General features: G+C 41.4%; 2 protein-coding genes and 1 non-coding gene across 5 annotated transcripts in view; 1 reads left to right on the top strand and 2 right to left on the bottom strand.

The window, feature by feature from the left end:
- LOC114549379 (nuclear mitotic apparatus protein 1) overlaps positions 1-11,429 on the bottom strand; it is a 108,175-nt gene extending 96,746 nt beyond the window's left edge. For both annotated transcript variants that reach the window (XM_028569654.1, XM_028569655.1), the window contains exons 1-2: positions 10,857-11,429; positions 6,930-7,079 (exon numbers count right to left, since the gene is read on the bottom strand). In XM_028569654.1, the coding sequence (XP_028425455.1) occupies positions 6,930-7,079; positions 10,857-11,114 (408 nt within the window). In that variant the 5' untranslated portion in view covers positions 11,115-11,429. The remainder of the gene's footprint in view (positions 1-6,929; positions 7,080-10,856) is intronic.
- On the bottom strand, positions 10,743-10,824 carry trnal-uag (transfer RNA leucine (anticodon UAG)). Its single transcript has one exon. It is a non-coding gene; the product is annotated as a tRNA-Leu (tRNA).
- A 104-nt stretch (positions 11,430-11,533) lies between the features above and the next one.
- On the top strand, positions 11,534-19,230 carry pex2 (peroxisomal biogenesis factor 2). Of its 2 annotated transcripts, none has more exons than XM_028569657.1 (2): positions 11,534-11,633; positions 17,667-19,230. In XM_028569657.1, exons 1-2 carry the CDS (start codon positions 11,630-11,632, stop codon positions 18,644-18,646), a joined length of 984 nt encoding a protein of 327 aa, XP_028425458.1. In that variant the 5' UTR covers positions 11,534-11,629; the 3' UTR covers positions 18,647-19,230. The 2 variants fall into 2 exon arrangements, with proteins under 2 accessions (XP_028425458.1, XP_028425457.1); XM_028569656.1 differs by having other exon boundaries at positions 17,664-19,230.
- The last annotated feature ends 2,509 nt before the right edge of the window (positions 19,231-21,739 follow it).

Genomic DNA, 21,739 nt, shown 5'->3' with positions numbered 1-21,739 from the left:
CTAAATTCCTTCCTCTGCAGATAGAGACGGCATCCCTGAGATGCCTAACCTGGTATTGGCACCTCTATTGATTTTAATTAAGCTAATTAGTTCATTATTTGAAGGATCAAACGGGTGCATCCATTTTCTGCATAGAGAGAGACTGGGGGTTGGGGGGGGTCTGGGAAGGGTGGGGGCAGATAAGTTAATATGGTAATGAAGACGATCAATTATCACTCACAGCAAAGTCATTAACAACAGCATTAGCATAGTCAACCATCGCAACCCCCTGACCTTCCCTGCTCTCTTTCTCACTCCCACTCTGCCTCCAAACAGCTGCTACACGCTATATTATATATATATATATATATATATATATATATATATATATATATATATATATATATATATGGAGTGTGTGTGTCTGGAGTTTGCACCTTCAGGGTTGGAAGCACTTAATTGGAAGTCGCTTTGGATAAAAGCGTCAGCTAAATGACATGTAATGTAATGTAGTGTGTGTGTGTGTGTGTGTGTGCGTGTGTGTGTCTGTGTGTGTGTGTGTGATAAAGGTCACACAGTTCAGAGATTGTTTTTAATGCAGATCTGAATTGAGTTTCCACCTTCTCTCATTGACTTAAGCAGAGCAGTCACTACTACAGGTCAGCCAGGTTTGGAGCAACTGCTTCTTTGCATGATGTCCACAGCATGAATAGTATACAGGCTAGTCAACCTGATTTTGTTCATTATCAGTTATGGCCTAATAAAATATATCAATAATGCTATTAGAATTAATCTTGATAAAATGGGTATACAGATATTTGTGGCACTGCTGTGACGTGGAAACAGATTAAAGCTGATCTTAATGCATCTGCATGTGTGGTTTTAAACTTTGAATTCCTTCTGAAAAGAGGGCGGTTAATTCCAGTTTTCATCCAACAGCTACACCACAACTTACAGAGCTCTTCTTTTATGTACTGTTTTGTTGAAATGGGTCTTGAGAGTGCTACTATGGAGGGTCGCTCCACATGACAGGAAAAATTATGTTCTCATTAGCATGGATTAAGTCATGAGACCAATTTTCTCATTTGGTTCCTGAGCATTTTAATAGCCCTTGTTCTGTGGTTTATGGGGAATGTCATAAATAGTCACTTTGTGAATCACACAAAAAAAAAAATTGGAGACTCTCATCACAGCTGGAGATATTCCCAGCATTCAGTTAGCAATTTTGTAGTCGTCACTTGCTATAACCCATTTGTTTTCTTCTCGGATACAAATAAGACAAAATAAATTAGGTCTTCTTTGTTAACCTGTCTTTTATAAACAAGGACAGCTAACAAGCATAACAAATTTAATATTTTAAACAGCACAACGGAGTACTGCACGTCTCCAGTCTGAAAAATGTGTTTACTAACGTGGGTGTTTGGAACATGCCTAGTATGGTAATAATTTGAGAATCGTGTGGGAATAGTAAAATGACAGGATGAGTGGATCAAAGAGAGGGCCAGTGATCCCAAATGATCCCTACTGATCTGTTCTGATCTGCACTGATCCGCCTCAGGCCTTCCCAGTCCCCCATATTGCCCTGCAGGCCAGGGGCTAAACTCTGGGAATTAAAAAATCTACCCAACAGACAAACACACACACAGACTGCACATAATGTACACACACACACAAACTAAATGTGCAAAATAGCCGATAGATACAAAGACAAAGGCAAATGATACACTTGATCACAGATAGGACGACCAAGACATAACAAAAAAGAAATAATAGGACTCACATCAAGGCTTTGCATGTGTCCAGTATGCTGGATGTATCATGTAACACAGTTAAAGTCTGACTTCAGATCTCTCTTCTCAAGAGTTCAACTACCGACCGATTTTCATCAACCTTCTTACCATCTGCCGCCTGCTGTTAGTGGGGCAAAATATGACGACATGAACTAAAATATTAAGTTTGAGCTTTTACGTTTTCCTAATGATATGTCTTATAAAAAGGCAAGTGCTTTATTCGTCCTCCAACTGTCATTGAAACCCAAAGTTGGACACCATCTGGCCAACAAAAGTGTTTTCAAGTAAGGCACTGATTTCCCTGCCAGCTCCAGAAGTTGTTCTGTAGCTGCCTATGTGCATTTGACCTGCCTGGAATAACGCAAGTGGAAAAAAACATTTCTACAGAGATCTATAAAATGCCAATTGTATTGCTTTATGACTGTCCAACGAGAGTATAACCCGGACGATGGAAGGAAATTACGAGGAAGTTAGCTCATAATATTGCTTTTTTATTGTAACCGGATGAAACAAAGAAGGTTTTTCTGTAAATTTTTCACTGGCTAGAAAACCTGCTAACTATAGAAGCTGGCAAGAGCACCACAGGGGCTGGGAGTCTACATCCTAACATTAATACAGATTATCTGAGTAAAACAATGCTGTTTTAGAGTCCAGCTGCCACTGGGACAACCAACTATACATCCATATCCTTCAAAATCCCTAATAGCCCAATGGATACTACACTACTAGACAGGATGACATGGACTTCAATATATTGACTTTAGTCCTATAGTATTTGCACAGAATTACAAAATAAGTTTTAGCCTGGGTGGAGCACCAATTCTGTGGAGTTTATCAAGACTAGATAATAGTAGTCTATATCCACGACGTTCCACTTCCGGAATTGCTCCGTTGCTGACGGAAATTCCGCCAGGATTTCATTCATTTAGGCCGGATATCCGTTACCTTGGGCTTTCTTTATAGTGACATTTTACACTCCGGTCGATTTATGAGGACTATGGTTAACCTTCTCTCAGATCTCTGCAGGGTAAAGCAAGACAGCTAGCTAGACTATCTGTCCAATCTCAGTTTTCTGTTGCACGACTAAAACGACTTTTGAACGTACAAAACAAGTTCCTTCCCGAGGCTATTTTTGCAGAGTCGCCGTTATGGAGCAACGGCTTAGTGCCACCCAAGGCAATTGTGATTGGTTTAAAGAAATGCCAATAAACCAGAGCACGTTTTTCTCCCATCCCGGAATGCTATGTGGACTCACCAGACCGTCCTCCGCAGCGCTGTGGAGGAAGGTCAGGCTATGAGAGACTAGGATAATAGTGCCACATTTGGTTGCTAAAGGTGCTGTAGGTAGGATTGTGAAGATCCAGGACTTAGCCAAAACATTTGAACATCGACAACTTCTCAGTCCCTCCCCCCTTTCCGCTAAAAGCTAAGCTCCTCCCCCCACAAGGGAGAATGAATGCGTGTGCATGAGCAGTGATTGACACGCAGTTAGACAACCCCCGGCCCTGATTGGTGCATCTGAACAGGGAGAGGTGGATTTTTGCAAATCGCACTAAAGGCTGTAGATGGTGCCAGAGGAGCCGGATCTTTTTTTTAATTACCTGCTTTGTGTATTTCTACTCGAACATAGGGTCAGTTTCAGCAAATATGACAGAAGGTTAGTTTTATAAGTCTTACCTACTGCACCTTTAACAGTACAGAAGTTGAATGGATGAAGGGTTTCTCCTGTAACCAGAGGTAAAAATAAACATTCAGTATTATTTACAAAGTACTGTTTAATTCAGGTTTATATGGTATGCAGGGAACAGGATGATTCTACATCCGTCTGTCCATGGATGACAAATAGACAACAGGCTAATTGCACCAGTCTAGGATAGAGAACACAAGCCTTGGATTTCATGATATTATGACCACAAAACAAACTCTGTTTAGTGTCCATTACAGTTCAACCCTATTGTGCATCAACAAGACCATACACTACGATTCAATCAGACGTTAGCCAAGCTCCTATTACAGAGCTCATTGCATCGTTTACATGGTGGAACGGTCCATAAGTAGCTCTAAATGCTCTTCATTTGATTGGATTTCACATTATAGACATCAGAGCAGAAACACACTGTTGTCCCCTGGCTATCCTAATAGACTGTTGAGTGAAGCAGTCCATTTGTTTGTATTTGTTTACCAATCTAGACCCTGAAAACACAAAGTAACATAAAGAAGACAGCGAGAGCATCGTTTAAGACGGGTGAAAATGGAGATCCAAAAGCTCTGAAGATGGGTTGATAGATCGGCAGCAAACTACTGACTTCCCTCACACTGTGCTTTTTGGCTGCCAAAGGAAGCTGTTGTTGTCACAAACAATAACAAAAATGTGCAACTGGATGAACTGAAGGACTTTAAGCAACTAAGAGAATGTTTTTTATTTAGTTTTCTAAAAATGTTCTTCATATATTACCTCTTTAGCTGTACGTTTTGTAATCTGTAAGAGAGAGCTAAATAAATTGGTACAGTGCCTACAATTCAATTACTGATAACACATGTGAAAACTAGCAGATAGACCAGCCGGTGACCAGAATTGGCCGGTTTTCACGTGCTTGGCCATGACCGGCAACCGGCAGGTCAGTCTGACATTTGCCGATTTCATGCTGGTCAATGCTACAATTAACTGACAACATAAGTTATACAAGTTACAGTTCTCAAGGTCGCACGCACACACAGACGCAACAGCACAATCTCTTTTTCCTTTCTCTCAACTTTTCCGCCGTGTGTCGCGCGTACCCGCTCGCGGTGTGAAGCGTGTGTCCGCACTATTCTCGCACATTAGGGAACCTTGTGAATTAACCTGCAACATGTCAGCTGTATGGAAATTCTTCCGCGTGTGGGCAGAAGATAATAAGTTTGCAATATGCAACACCTGCAAGGAAAAAGTAGGGCGTGGAGGGACAACACCAAAAAACAAAATCTATTTTTTTTTGTTGGATATTGGATGTGAAAAGAAGGAAATGGTTCTAACATTGCACTTTAGATGTGTGTGAATTTCCCCACACCAGGAGTAATTTATATAGTTCTATTTTATAGTGATCAATTATCTGTTCAAAAAATGGTCTATGTTCCGTGCAAAATGTTCTATTAAAGAAAAGATAGAAAATAAATATTTGTGTGTGCTGTAAAGTGGTTAGAAAAAATTAAATCGGAATCAGCTAAAATCGGTATTGGCTGGCCTAACTCAATGAAAATCGTAATCGGCCTAGAAAGTTGTAATCAGTGCTTCTCTAGTGAAAACTAATAAAGGTCTAGGCCATTCTCACTACTGTGCTGTAGTTTGCAATCACCTTATATATTGTACCGCCTATTCAGTGAAGGCATCTGAGAAAGCCCTATGAAAGAGAAACTGTTATGTTATATGCTGTTATAATGATGAATGTTAAAAAAAAATGGGACAGCTCTGAATGCTGAGAAATGCAAAGAATTGTATTGCCATAAGCTTTGTAACCAGTGCAGAGAGCACACAAAACTAACCCTCTGACCTTCTCCATAATAGCAGATAAGTAGTTTGATGGATAAAAGGCCATAATTATTTTTTTGTGTGCAAAATCCACTCAGAAGAGCAAATATTGATGGAAACGTGGCCATAACTGAAATGGAACAATACCTTAAGGTCACTACATCAGTTGGTGAATAGAGATGTCTTTATAGTCCTGTCTTACGTTGATGCAATGTTTGGGGGGTACAGGGGAATACACTTCAGTAGAGCATTTTTGCACACAGCTTTCCACCTCCAGTCCACAAAGCATGAACAGTAATTTATGGTTTCCTCCAGAAAATTGTTGGGGCCAGAAACTTGAAAGATAATAACACAGGACCTGTCTCTGCTCAACTCTTTCTCCAGTTTAGATGCAGCCTATCCTGAAGAGTCACTGTAGTATCTTAAGCATCAGGTGTCCGCAAAGAATTTCTACCTACACACCGATATATTGTTTATATTCTTTTTATCCTTCTTATATTTGAGAATGTGTGACATGCACCAACAACACCATGATAAATTCCTTGTATGTGCAAAAAACGTACTTGGCAATAAAGCCCTTTCTGATTCTGATATTTTGAAGAATGAGGAATTTCCATGCATTTAACAGTAAACCATATCCAGTGCAACCCTACTGATTGGATTCTGTAAAGTGGAAGAGGCCTTGGCCTTGAGAAGTGTACACAAAGAAAGTATCTTGAAGACATATGCCACAGAATAGAAAAGAAAGCTATGAGCTATATATTATTATTTATTCTCTCTTTTTCTCCCTCGCTTGATTTCTCTCTTTTGAATAAATTCAATTACATTTTATTTATAGTATCAAATCATAACACAAGTTATCTCAAGACACTTTACAGATCTAGACCACACTCTATAATTTACAAAGCCCCAACAATTACAGTAATTCCCTCAAGAGCAAGCAGTGTGACAGTGGCGAGAAAAAACTAAATGCTGCCGCTTTTATCCATATTTTGATATTTGTTTACATTTCATTGTATTGGCACATATGCTGTTACACTTATTGCAGAATACAAAGTACACGTCTCTGGTTAAATCGAGAGGTCATTATATATATATATATATATATATATATATATATATATATATATTGCATCAACGTAAGACAGGACTATATATATATATATATATATATATATATATATATATATATCTCAAGTACGGATACATGTTGTAAAATTAATCTTGCAAATCTTTGCAGGGTTTTACCTGGACAGCTGAGCCAGAATTTTCTTTTACTTTTTCTTTTAGCTATTGAGTACTTTGTGCTCTTGTTTCATATATGTGTGGGTGCACACAAGGAGAGTCGTGGGTATCTTCAGGTTGTAGATCCTATGCTCCAAAATATACTGCACGTATTACAATGTTTGCCATTGTGGATATACTATGTAACATGTCTCCAAAAATATGTTAAAGCTCTTTATGTGTTTGAAACCCTGACTGTATTTTCTGCACATGGTTCTCCTGAAGACAAATATTTATCAAATACATAAATACTATAAAGAAGAGGACTATAGATTTGTTTAAAATACAGAAAAAAAGAAAACAATGACACTCGATCAGGGCCAACTACTTAAGCCAAAATGCTAGAAAAACATTTTTTTTTAAAGCCTTACGTCCAAAATGCGATCAGAGGTGCAGAGCTTCATTCCCCAATTGGAAACCTTGTAGTCGGCTTCCTTCTGCAGATCCTCAATGGTCTGAACCAGCACCTGGTTCTGGTCTGCGAGGTCATTCACATAAGACCACAGGAAATTCACTTTCTTCTGCAAGAATAACAGCACAGCAGGATCAAACAGTGGTTAATCCGTTGGGTTTCAACAAGCCGAAAGTACAACCAAGCGGTTTTCTTCCACTATACAAATTGTTTATTTTTATTGACTCAGTCAAATCAATGAAAAGCTAACGCTCCTGTTTTAAACAAGAGAGCAGTAAACACATTGGACATTATGTTTAACTCAAACAAAATCCCACAGTTTTCCCCAGGAATTACACTGATGTACAACTATTTTGTATTAGCTGTGTATGCTCTGAGGGAAACCTTTTTATGAACAACATATGCAAACAATATTGTAAAGTATTACATTTTTTTTCCCTTCAATAGCCACTTACAGCAACTACATTATAATATGTATATGTATGATTATGTTTAGGGAAATAAAACACATTGATGAGGTAAGAAAAAGATCTTTGACAAACAAAGAAAAACTTAAACAAAAATTACAGCATGGGAAAGGACACAAATGCCAGTCAAGCACTACACTCATCCATCCACGCCAATTTCCTTCCTGCAAATACCTCCTACGTTGGGGCAAAGAGTTGCCAGTAAACATAAATCACTATTGCAAATTAGTTGTAATTTAAATGTCGTTCTTGAGAGTCAGAGTTGCAAAGACAGTACGTCATCTTTGCTGACCTATAAATGTAGTACTCCCTCTTGGCAAATCAGTGTTTTTGAAGTTGACAGAATACAGAAATTAGATGCATATTCATCAAACGTCAAAGTGATGTCAGACATCACTTTGACACACAACTGAATGATAAGGAAAAAACAGCGACTATACGCCAAATGGGAAACACTGTAGCTCCCTAGACAAACAGGATAATCTGAAAATGTATTTTTTATTTAGTTTAATCCAATCCTTGTGTGTTTGGGATAGTCCCATTGAGATTATTATAATCTGATTCAACAGGGAGATGCATGCGGTGGGAGAGTCAATAGTCTTGCAGGCCAGGTTGTGATTCTTTTACTTTGTGACAAAAACACACACACCTGATGACAACTAGCAGAAATTGTGGTGTTGACTAAATCTACTGCAGATGGCCACAGACTCTCATTCTACCACAAGTAGTCCATGCATTTTTAACATCTGGAGCACAAAATACCACAATGAAAATGTGGAGTAATCAGACATTAGCGTCATGGACTCATGGCAGTGTGCTACCTATCCGGCCCGTTATGAGAGCTAATCAGCACATATCTGCGTTCATCAACCACCAGAACCGGACCGTGTGTGTGCGTGTCTGTGTCGTCTCGTGTGGTATGATCTTAATGAATTTAACACTTGGTGCAGAGGTGCTCATTTCCATTTCCATTGCATGTGTGGGATTCAGAAACGTCCTTAAATTCGGTATTTGTCGTTTGTTTAGTCAAAGTCAAAGACAGTCCAAAGTTTGAAATCCATCGGACTAACGGTTCAAGAGATATGCATTTCTAAGTTCTAAAATACCTAAAATAGGTCACCTAAACAGCTCCACAACTGATCTCATGTATCAAATCCTCACAGTTCTTCAGTACAGTCTTCCAGCTCAGTCTTTTATCTCAGGTAAAAAAAAAAAAAAAACTGCTTGTGATTTGTTCCTTAAAGGGATTGCACAGGTAGCCTAGGTAGATAGCCTACACATACAATGATTGCAGCTCTGATAAAAGGGAATACCACTGAATGGCAGAATAATTTGCCTTAGAGGAGCACCTGTACATCCGTGTTCTAAACGCCTGTCCCCTAAAGCCAAAAAAAGTCAACAAGCAGTTTTATACCGTCCCCTGACGCATAATATAACACGGGTGTATAGCTTCAGTGAGAGTAACTTTACAAAGATGGTAGATGTGACAGTATCTAAGATCACATTCTAGAGTTGACATTGTATTTAAAAAGATGTGGAACCAAAAATGCATCCACTAACTACAGCCTGTTGGTTTACGGTTTTCCATCTTTAAAAACAGCTATTGGTGACTGTGGAGGCGACACCTGCTGCCACACAGCCGGTTTAAATGTTGGTAGTCTCGCTTTGCCAGACCCTCCTCCACCACGGCGCTGCGGAGGAAGGTCTGGCGAGTCCACCGGATGGGAGAAAAACATGCTCTGGTTTATTGGCATCTCTTTAAACCGATCACAATTGTCGAAGCGCTGGACGGAGCCACGGCGCCTCTGCAAAAATAGCCTCGGGAAGGAACTTGTTTTGGTGGAACATGTGTACGTTTGAAGATTGTTGTAGTCGTGCGACAGAAAACTCAGATTAGACAGATGGTCTAGCTAGCTGTGTCGATTTACCCTGCAGAACGTATTAGTTTGGTGGTGCTTTTGTTTTGGTTAATTGCTCAAATATTTAAACTGATAGACAAAACTGGTTTGTTTAGTTGGTAGTTGTCTTTGTGTTGACCCTGTGTTTCAAAAGGTGTGACCCTATATTATATATAGTTTGGTGGGTCAGTTATGTCTTTGTTAGGTCAGTTATGTCTGTTTCATTCAGTTTATGCGCAGTTAGCATAGCCTGGGTTATGTTCTGTTCAGTTGACCTCTTTGATGGGCCTAGAACTGTGACATATTTTGTAAATTGTTTGCTTAATTTTTGTGTATATAAAATGCAAGACTCCACATACCTGCCAGCTCAGTCCCTCACAGTGATCACTGCCCTAAAGCATTAGAAAAAATACTTTATATCAATTCTTTAATTGGGAGGTTGTTCTAACATGTTAGGAAACATCGTAAACCTACAATGGGTTCATGGATGAATGGGCTCTCGGTTTTCAATGGACAACCTTTATGATTAATTGTCCACATCAACCTTTAGGACTTGGGAGCTCCTGGGTTCTAAATACATAACCTTGTTAAGCAGGCCCGCGACTGGGGCCGGCTGACCGAAACCCATCTCTAAAACCTTGTTACACTTGCTTTGATGCACAGCCCAGCTTACACAGGCTACATTCTGTAGCTAAATGATGTCACATGACAATCCTGATGATTAGAAACCTCTCTTTTTTAAATATGAGTGTGGATCTGTATTCCTGATCTCTGCCGCTGAGATGGAAACATAATGCAATTTGCCACCTGTTACAAGTGCTGCGGCTTTATGAAAGCACCCCTGCGCTTCCTCCTGTCATTTGTCTGACAGGACAGAGGTCATCTTCTGATGCCCAAGTCACGGTGGACAGGATGCTCTTTGATTTGTATTGGATGGATGATAATCTAATGACAATAGATGTCAGCAGAAAACTACACTTCCTGTAGAGACTTTGGGTTTGAATTGGGTCCTCAATAATGCCTCTATTTCTTTTACCATAATGTATGCTACTGACTGGATCCACAAATACAATCCAGGGTCCAGAAACCCTGGATGGTTACCTAAGGAGACTGCAGAGTGTCCCCTGTGAAACGAGGAATGGTTTGATTTCAATTTAGCCACTGCAAGATACAGTGTCACGAGGGGGTCAACATGTGATCATGTCTGATCAGAAATGGACTCACTTCACATCACCTTTATAACAGACACAACAAAAGACACTTACGACAAAACACCAAATACACAAGTAATATGTTCTTTTGATGTAAATATGTCTCTAGAGAAGTGTTGTGTGTGTTGCTGGACAAACTGTAGTTTATCAAACAACGGTTCACAGGACTACCAATAACAACCTTGAATGGTCATAATGGCAGCGGTGGGATTCGAACCCACGCCTCCAGAGAGACTGGAGCCTAAATCCAGCGCCTTAGACCGCTCGGCCACGCTACCGTAGACGAGTGATTACATCTCTGTCTACTCACCTGCAGCACTTCTTCATGAGTTGTAGTGGTGTCCAGCTCCAGACATCTCAACCTATGTTCGTACAGTGTTTTGAATTCGCTTAGAAGCACTCTAATGTTGTTCGTCTCACTCCCAGGGTCCTGGATGGCAACTTTTAGCTCCTCTCCTGAGGGAGAGGACAGGTTCAAAGTATCACTTTCCTGTCCCGACAGCTTCGAGTTTTCGCCTGACTCTGGTGATATTGTCTTTTGGCTCATGGCTGTGCAGGTTTTCAGCATGGCTTGAATAAAGTACCCGCACTATTTATGAAACAAACCGCAGGCTTGAAAATGCTAATAAACGTTAGCAAACACTCATAATCACGGCTGGTCACTCTGGTTGAATATTTGCACAGCCATATAGTTTACACTTTCAGACAACCGTAGAGCAACCTGAAAAAAAGACAGTGCATGGCATTTTGAGTGCATGTAAGAAATGACCTGTGTTACTTTAAGTGAATTACCGTAGCTTCACCAACAACTTGGTCACTATGTGCCGTTACTACAACGGAGGACTTTGTATGAACTACTTCCACACAGACGGACCCTTCTTCCTCCAGCAGTTTACCGCTGCGTTGGCGCTGTATGATCTGATTGGTTCATTAGTACCATTGTGCCTCGTACGCGTGGCGTTGCTGCACACCATTGGCGAGTTTTCTTTAGGAGGCGGGGCATATTTGCACAATCCGGAAATACAGATTGTTTTTGTCTAATCAGAGAGGACTGCGGTACATTCGCCTTTTCCCTGAAAATAAATGGGTAAATATACTTTCGTTGTGCTGTTTAGCGAACATTAAAGTCTGTGTCTTTTTATTCCATACCCTGCTATTTCCACGGAAAGCTCAAATGCGTCATGTCTGCTTCTGAACGGTGCAAAGACTCGCGGTCTAACGTTAATATTGTACCTTCTTGTTGCTGTATACTGTCAGTGTCATGTCTCTAAAGCGATATTTGTTCCCTTTTTCCTGCATGTTTGCATTCAAAATCTAATCGCTGATGTCTGTCGATGTGTATAGTGCATACGGTTCAAACGACCAACTATCAGTATTCATCATCTCCAAGTATATTTACCAACTGCAACTTTGGATTGTGTGTGTGTGTGTGTGTGTGTGTGTGTGTGTGTGTGTGTGTGTGTGTGTGTGTGTGTGTGTGTGTGTGTGTGTGTGTGTGTGTGTGTGTGTGTGTGTGTGTGTGTGTGTGTGTGTGTGTATGTATTCCTTTAAGTGTATGTTATATAGCTAGCTTCGCACCTAATTCTATTATTCCCCTAAATAATCAGTGCCAGAGATCAAAACCTTCCACATTGAGATTCAAGGCAAAGTTGATCTTATTGATTTTCAGGAGACTCACTTCATTTCTCTCATCCCAATCATCACTCTTCTACTCTTATCTGTCTATTGGATATATCTCTCTTTTCCACTGGCTTTGACTGCACTGCTCTTGCACACTGTGCCAAAACCTAATCCCCACTGTGATTATCACATAATGCTTTTGCCTTATTATCAAAATGGAGCAGATTTGGGTTTTGTTGTTGTTAAAGACTGATGGGCATGGGCTTAAAAAATTAAGAGACAATGTCATTATGAGGAGAATGTGGAGCGCTTGATTGCATGATATAAGTAGAGGCGCGTGCACTTAGTGTAATGAGTGTGTTTTTAGGGAGGGGGGGGGCACTGAAGTTAAATTGGGCTGTGATCTTTCTGTGGTCATAAGGTCATTTTATACAGTTTCCAGATGAAGGCAAGTGATAAAGGCAGTGTCTGTGCACTGAAAGAATTCACCCTCCTGGATTAGCTTTATAGTTTTAGTCATAACAGAACAAAAAGATATTGCATGTCCATTGTAATGTACACCTAATGGTTATATTGTTATCTGACCAACAGTGCCAAAGGTTTTTAAATTCAACTTTAATTTCAATAATTAAAGCTCGAAATCATCTAATCTGTGTCATTGTATATTTTTTAGTTTTTATTCCTGTCATTTCAGTGCTACTCTAGAAAACATACTTACCAGCTTTAGACTGATAGGACAGTTTGTTGTCTGCCAGTTCCTGTTACAGCTATTACAGTCAATGTAAAATATTTTCTGAACATCCAGTGTGCTAAATTAATTGTGTTAAAGCCTATACATCATATTCAGGTTTCTCCAAGTATCACAGTATTTTTCATTATATTTGCAGTGCACTAGCTCTAATTGTACATTTCCAGCAGGCACATTTTTGTTGGAAATCAAGGCATTAAACTTCCAAATTGAGATGAAAGCATAGCATGTTGACATGAATTTAGGGGTACAATTTGTACAAATTGATTTGCAGATACGTATCAAAAAGGGATTCCTAAAAGTAGCATCTGTACTGTACAATCAAGTTTGACTGTTCTAGAAAAACCTTAAATGTCACATCCTGCACTGCAGTGGCCTTCACATTCTCATTGATTGTACATGAGACAAAGAGTAGCTTCACCTCAGTTTAGAATTTTCCACCACACACATTTAATTGTTCCAGATTAAAAAACAGACCAAAGGTTTTCATGCATAAAGCAGAAGGTAAGAAATGTGCTGATCAAATATTCCTCAGTATAGCACATGTTATTTGCATGAGGTGAGGCCCCAGTGCTCTCTGTGACTCCTTGACTTAAGAGAGACACAACTTCAGTTCTCATTTATTAGCTGTTCCGCTTTTTCTTCCACATTCATTGTGCCTCTCTACCCTCTAAATGTTGCATTACTTTTTAAGTTGTTTTTTGCAAACCCCTCTACTTATTACTCATACAGCCCTGGCATACTCAACCTTCCTACTCGTGAAATCAATTAATTCTCTTAAATAATTTACTTTCTGAGCAAACCAGATTAAGCAGAGCACATTTTTTTGGAGTGTCAGACGTGCTGTTCTAGCTGATGTGTGTTTTTTTTTTTTGTGTTCTGGCATTAACTTGGCCCTCACCCCGTGGCTCGGAGGAGTCTTGGGTGATTACGGAAAGAGGAGAGCCTTGATAAAGCATTAGTATGTGACACACACACATACACACAGCCTGAAGACCCCTCTGTGCATTTGCACACATTCATTTTTCATGAAACAGACTCATAACAATTAGTCTGGTTACCGCCTGGGTAATCTTAGCGTCCCCGTAATGCCTGTGGTCTGCTGTATGACATCACTCTCTTAAAAGTTCTAAATTTGACATTCTCATCCGTTTTCATAGTGAGGACATTAGAAGGCCATGGCTAATAGGCCCTGCACTCGTTGCTGGCGAAAGAAGGGCAATAAAGTGAGGGAGCGGGAGAATGGGGGGAAAAAAGGAGACTGGAGTGCTCAGAGAAATAGGTTTTATTCACCAGAGCTTTTACACAAATTAATTTACATGAGCGAGAGAAGAAAATGTAAAGTTGTAATTCAGCATGCTTTGCCAATGTATAGCCTATTTCTCGCTACAAGCATCATAGAAAGCCAAGTGAACGTTTATGCATTACTTCAGCAAATATATTATGCTAACAACCATAGCTAAGTGCTTAGGAATTTGAGACCTGCACCACGCCAGGAGCTAAATCGAGACTTTTGGACACACCGTTTCCAAACGGCATGGAATGATAGCCTTGTGAGCGGCTTCAGAGCACTTGTCCGCTACAGAAAAAGCTAAATGAAATCCCCCAGAGATCTCCGCCTTTCCAGCATCCCTCAGTCTTTAGTCGCCTGCCCTATACACCCTCATCCCCTCCCTAGACAACAAAGCCAAGGTCAAGAAGAAAGTGCAGCCTTCCTCTGTCTATAGGCTATTCCCTGGATGCCCGCACCTGTGTGGCTGAGCCTCGTATGCTTCAGGAATGTTCCCTCCTCCTTTATTGTGACAGTCAGTCTCAAGGTCAGCTCGGTTTGTGCTTATCTGTTTTTCCCCTCGCTCATTTTTTTCTCCCTAGCTATCTTTGCCCCCAGTTTTTCTCCACTGTGTCAGTAGACAGTAGTTCAGAGCTCCCAGCTGGAGGTTTTATGAGGCGTTGTCTTTTTGGTCTTTGTCTATCAGTCTATCTGTTGGTTAGCTGTCATTACAGCCAGTTGTCTAGTTTTCAGAGCATCCAGTGTAGCCGCGAGGCTTCATTCCGATTCTTGGTACGCTTTTGTTGCATCGTCTCTCCTTCCTTACACTGGTCATGGCCCCTTTTGCCTTTAAGCGATGTTGCAGTGTGTTCCCTGTTAGATATTGTTGTTGTTGTCTGTAAGCTATGCCAGTCAGCCTTGAGTCAGTGAGCTATCTTTGTCTGAACAAGATGCACAGGCTAAGCGAACAAGGGGAGAAAAATCCTCTCATCTGACCTGAATCAAAATACCCTTTAATATTCCCAGGAAGATGTTTTTAATGTATTGTATACAGCTCTGATAGAAAAGCAAGCAAAAGCCAGACCTTCTGTTGATTTTCAGTGAACTCCTGACCCGCCTTCGGACTCTTCAAGAGACGGCATTTTGTCTCTGGGTTGGTTGGTTGGCTAACACACAAGAGAATTATTAACTCAATACATCACATCAGGTGTGTGTGTTTGAGTGAATTCATCAGAGAAAGAGTTTCTCGGCTTGTATTTGTGTATACATTGTGTGTGTGTGTGTGTGTGTGTGTGCGCAAATATCTGTCCTTTAACACACACCATGCCAGTGCTCTGTAAACACCTGGCATTGACTGTGACTTTTGACTATTACATAAGAAACATGGATTTCCAGCTGTCCACGGTTAAAGCCCTGTAAATTCAAATGCTTAATTTTTATAGGCAGCCCAGCATTGACTGAAGTGTCTGCTTGTTATATATTTGGCAAGTGCTGCAAGTCTGAAGGGAAGCTGTCAATAGCAATCCCAGCTATTGATATGGCAGTGGGCAGGAGATGTTACTTGGCCCCCGACTCCGGCATCCCTCTGATCCCTCTACATCATAATTACATTAATATTGACAGGCCCTTGACAATAGTCACATTACTATTGATAGGTGGCTGTCAATACCGTGTTTCCCCAAATAAAACATATTCATTCATAACTTGTAAACTGCTCGATAAAAGGCTTTGAAAAGAATATTGCACCCGGCCGGGTTTGCTCTCCTGAGAGGGCTGCCGCTATGACGGGGATTTCCTCCACCTGGCTGTGTTGTGTGTGTGTGCGCGTGTCTGTGTAAGCGTGGACTGATAGATTAATTTAGCTCTGTATTAGAGCTCTGCATAGATCACGGCTACCCTTGACATACATAGTCACACACACACACACACACACACACACACACACACACACACACACACACACACACACAATCTGCACATTTTCTTCCATCAAGGAAAAACTTTCAGATTAAGCTAAACAAATGGAGCCTGTTTATTGGTTACCGTACACATTCAGACTATTTTTTTCTTCTTCTTAAACCCAAACTCCACTTCCGTCACAGGAGAGGTTCTAGTCACTAAACATGGCAGCATTTCAAATGCAGCTCAATGAATTTGTCACACCTGCTTACTTCAGCGTGAATTCACTCTTTTTTTTCATTCATTTGCTAATTCTAACTTAGTTGGACGGTGTATCCTGGCTCTATTGAAACATCATGAATACACAGATGGTCCTGTGCGCCACAATAAACCCAAGCATTGCCACTGCATATTAGAATGTTTTTTTTACCTCCTCGAGAAACGTCTAAAGTGACCATCATCTCCCTCTCTTTCTGTCAAAACTGCCATATTTACCCGGCTGAAATCTCTTTTAAAGCCTCGTGACAAATCCTGTTCAGCGAGACACAAAAGCCACTGTCAGAAAAAGGCCTCTCTCTCTCTCTCTCTCTCTGTGGGCCTTTTGCTCCGTCTATCCTTGCGTTAGTTAGTCTTCCACTTCTTAAGCGTTTCATTTGAGGAAAGGGCAGATAAAACTGTGAGCAGTCTGAAAACGTATGCAGTGCAAAATAGCCCAGACGTCACAATAGTGGGATCCCATATGGAGTCGACTCTAGGGGAGGAAAATTGTTCCACATTTGGCAGATGTTTACGGTGTACCAGAGACTGTGCCGTTAGCCTAATCCCTAGTGATGTGATTTGTACACACACCCCTATCTCCAGAGGGAGCAGGCACCAAGAGCCCCTGGGCTTCGCCGTGTGTGTGTGTGTGTGTGTGTGTGTGTGTGTGTATACTGGAAAGAGCAGTCTAAGACCCCCTGCTCTTCTGCATTGCGCAGCTCAAAGGTTGCATTAAGGACAGGTTTTACATGTGAAAAGTGATTTCCGTTTTTGTATAAAGAAAAAAAGAACCTTCCTAACAGGATGGGCCTCACCTCCGGGGCCTCATTCCTCCCAACAGCCCCTTGTTCTTCTAATAGTTGTGCCTCCGTATATATTTTGTTCATGTCCCTGACTTTAATATATCAAGTGTGATGTTGCCTGTAGGATAATAAGAACGTAAAGTCATGAGACATTTATGTACTTAATTATTGGCAGTTTTAGGGGAAATTCAATTTACAGTTTTCTACTATTTTTTTAGTTTTGGCCAAAATTGGGGACAGCTTTTTAGTCTTCTGTTTCATTTGTTTAAACCCTGTCTGATCACTTGTGTCTGTGCATTTCAGCGGAAAGCCATTTGACCAACTTTGTTTTGTCATTTATAAAGTTGGATGAATATAGGGCATCTAGGAATGATGGCCCAGAATAAACAAAAATGAGATCCAGGCTGTAAAAAGATCTTGATCTTTTCATTTGTTGTACATGCTATAGAAGTCTACTCATGAAAATCCTGAAGAACATCATTGACGTATATATCCTTGTTCTTGCTTATTTTTCTCCAGCAGGTTTGGAAAGCGAAGACCACCAAAAAAGGACGTCTGGAAGTTCTGGTCCAGAAACTGATGTTGACCCGCAGACTCCAGTATTGCGCATCAGCCAGCTGGATGCCCTGGAGCTAGACTCAGCCCTAGAGCAGCTGGTATGGACCCAGTTCTCCCAGTGCTTCCACAACTGCCGCCCGGGCCTGCTCACCCCGCTGGAGCCTGAACTGAGGGCTCTGCTCCATTTGCTCCTGTGGAGGTTCACACTTTATTCTAGCAGTGCCAGTGTGGGCCAGTCTTTACTGAGTCTACGCTACCACAACATCCTCTCCTCGTCTGGCCGTTACAGACCTCTGTCTCGCAGGCAGAAGCTGGGTCTGGCGCTGCTCACTGCAGGTCCACGCTGGCTCCAGGAGCGCTCCCACAGTCTGCTGCTGTGCTTGAGTTCAGGAGGTTCTGTGTCTGAAATAGACGGTGGTTTACTCCAACAGGGTCTCCGCAATTGCCTGACCCTTGTTTCCAGTATCACTCAGCTCGCAAATCTTATCAACTTCCTTGTGTTCCTAAGGAAAGGTCGCCATCCGGTCCTGGCTGAAAGGATTGTGGGAGCTCGGGCGGCTTTCAGTGAGCCCAATGTGGTCCGGGACGTAACCTACCAGTACATGAACCGCGAGCTGCTGTGGCACGGCTTTGCTGAGTTCCTCATCTTTCTGTTACCACTGATCAATACAAGGAAGCTGAAGGCAACAATGTTTTCGTCTTTTTTGGGGGGAGAAAGTGCAGATAGGGCGGGAGCGACAGAAGGGCAAGGGGTGTGGAAAGAGTGCGGACTATGCGGAGAGTGGCCGACCATGCCTCATACTGTGGGCTGCCAACATGTTTTCTGCTACTACTGCATCAAAAGCCACAGCATTGGAGACGCTTACCTCACCTGCCCCAAATGTGGTGCAGAAGCAGGGCAGCCTGAGCCGGTCAAGATGGAGGTGGAGATGATTGGCATGTGATGGAAAAAGCTGTCATGACTGTTTTGTAATTGCAGGGACTTACTGAAATTTAAGTGGTGGTTCATATCTTTATAGCTGCACAAATAGACCACATTTGTATGATTATGTAAATGTATCTTAGATTTTATGTATGAAAGTGTATTAAATAATTAAACTGTATCATATAAGAATATTTTGATAGAGAATTATATTAAAACATGGGGGAAAAAAGGGGTTTAACAGTGTTCTGTGAGCAACTCTCCTTTTTGATTCACGAGGTAGTCGTGTATGAGTTCATGACTGGACTTCAGTCTTTATGATTTTCCTGAACACACATAGACCTGCTATGTTTAATGTATGTGTGCATATATTGACAATCCTCTGCCCCGTCCATTTCTCCAGCTGGACTTTGGACAGAACTATTTGTCTTTGGTGCACTGGACAGACTACAGAGAACCACACAGAGCATATATTTGATGAGTGAACGTGTTGATTTATGCTCCAAATTGGCTGTGTGTGTGTGTTGAAATGGGAATATTTGTTCTGATGAAAAATGCAGAAAGTCAGCTGAATAAATAATGGGAGGAATTTCTGAAGCCTCTCATCATGGCCAAATTAGCATTTGTTGTGTGTTTTGTGCCTAAATTGTATTTCAACATCATTAAAATTGATAGAGTGCTACCTCATGGGTGTTTATTTAGTTAAGTGGAGGAGCAAAAGATGAGGGAAAGTTATAACAATCAGCTCACTTCTCTCTAGACAGGCCCGGTCGTTCCAACTCCCATTATCCGTTTTCACAGCACCCCAACATGCTCAAGATCAAGGGGGCAGCCGGGGGCTTGGATTGACTGACACACACACACACACACACACACACACACACACACACACACACACACACACACACACACACACACACACACACACACACACACACACACACACACACACACACACACAGCTCTTTTCCCTTGGCCTCTCCCTCTCTTTTGCTGCCTTTCCATCTCTCTCCCTCTGTAATCTCCAGGGCCCTCGCCCCTATAAGACTGTAGTAAACTGTACCAAAACCCTGGCAGTCGTCTCCTTCCTCGCATGCGAATTACTCTCTAATCCCTGTAATGAGTCCAAAGATGCTTATTTATGCTGGAGTTAACCTCCACCAGTGAGCCCAGCCCGGGGCCAAACGCACCCCAGCTGAGTAAAGCCTTTCCTGGGCTGACAACAGAGGAGTGTGGTGGGTCGGGGTGGGATGGGGGGCTACCTCCCACCTCTCCTCCCCCACCCCTTCCTCCCCTCTCCTGCTCTGATCACTAGGGCTTAATTGCTGATTGCCGAGACGATCAATCGGAACTGCAGGCGTGATAGAAAGCCTATTGCAGAGAGCTGGTCTTAGATCTACCGGCTCAGACAGACGTACACACATGTGCACTCAGATGAGGTTAATGTTTCTGTTGAGCAGGGAGGATAGCATGAAATATTTGTCCTCATGAGGTGCATGAATGCCCCGAAGAATACTGGGTAGGTCAGGCAGGGCAGATATTAAATAATTTATCTTACTGACCTATGTAATCTTTATTTCTCCGCAGCTCCGTAGAGCATATGTGCTGGAGTATGTGTCCTTGGTGGTAATGCAAGGCCAAAATTAATGAATTGTACGGTTTTAAGCACAGAGAAGTATTGAAATAGACCCTTGTTTGATTAAAAGAAAATGTACACCTTGAGGTGGGGGTTACAATCCTATATGATGATTGGTCTGACATGTAAAAACATCGGCTCATCATATGGATACTCGGGAGGTCTTTCCACATCAAGGACATTTTGACTAATGAATCCTATAGCAAAGCATATAGAACCAGAGATGGGGAAGACTGTTTGTCAATATTTTATGCACTACATTACATTAATGGACAGCGGGTCCCAGAAAGCGAGATTAAGGAGATGTTTGAGATTAAGGATGCATATATGAGCAGCCGTAATGCCGCTGGGACATGTAATTGTCTTAACTTTCAGGCAGACTTACAAACCAAACCTTTTTGCAGATATTACTCCACAACTCCAACTGAAGTCCCCAATCCCCAGGAAAGAGAAAAGATAAAGAAGAAACAGTGCATTAAAGTGTATTAATTGAGTTAGGCCATGGATTGAATTAGTTGGAAGTTGGAACAGGGCTCTGGACTTAGAGAAGGTAGCTAGGGCTCTGTTAAGCCTATCTGTCTTTGGATCTTTTCTAATTCACAGGCTCCGTGTGGAGAAGAAAAAGAGGAAGAAGCCTAGATTCCCAGCGGCTATGCAAAGCAATCTGCCCATTCACACGCAGCCATTTAGGGAGCAAATTGGCCCTGTGCCCCCTCCGACGAAGGTTTTAAGAGAAAGGGAATTAGGGCGTTGAATCCCTAACTAGATCTCCTTCTTTGATGAGCCTCTTTATCCGCCTGTCCCTCATCTCCATTTCTTTGATGTGAGGCGTTGATTTTCCTGATTAAATAGTTTTTAAAGTAAAAAGCTCTTCTCTTGGCGCTGTAATACTGGGTACTTTACTGTACCTATTGTAGGTTTCGTTTGTGTGTGCTTGCTTGCTGAATGGTCCGTCTGTGGTATTCTTTAATTGGAACAGAGCCCTTGGCTCGCAGATAATAATAAGGAAAGTACAATAGCTTTGATTCGTACATGCATATTTTTCTCTGACAAAGAATGTTATCATTTAAGCTTATGCCTGGCTTTTACCTCTTCATTTGAAATGGCTAGAAGGACTGCGAAAGCCCTGTGCATCACTAATGAAATTAAAGAGTAAAAACACCTTTTACACTTCAACAAAATTCCATCTCTGATCCGTTTGCTCACGGTAAAAGCTTTTACCTACTTTTCAACAAGTAAGGGAATTACACCCCTCTTGTAATGGGGAGATATTTCCAACAACTGACATCACTTTCAACGAGCGAATGACATTATTTTCATGCCAAGAAAAGATTAAACAAAAAATGCACCATTTATTTGTTGACACCTCAGAGGATTTTTGACACCTGTATATGTTTTTCTTGTGGCATGTCCAATATGTCAATAGGTTCTCTCAAGTATCTTTCATATTTCATCTATTCAATAAAAGACATGCCAAAC

This window comes from Perca flavescens, chromosome 22 (assembly GCF_004354835.1).
Source record: "Perca flavescens isolate YP-PL-M2 chromosome 22, PFLA_1.0, whole genome shotgun sequence".
Classification (NCBI taxonomy): domain Eukaryota; kingdom Metazoa; phylum Chordata; class Actinopteri; order Perciformes; family Percidae; genus Perca; species Perca flavescens.
The sequence above is the reverse complement of the archived record's forward strand: the minus strand, read 5'-3'. Positions and strand labels throughout refer to the sequence as shown.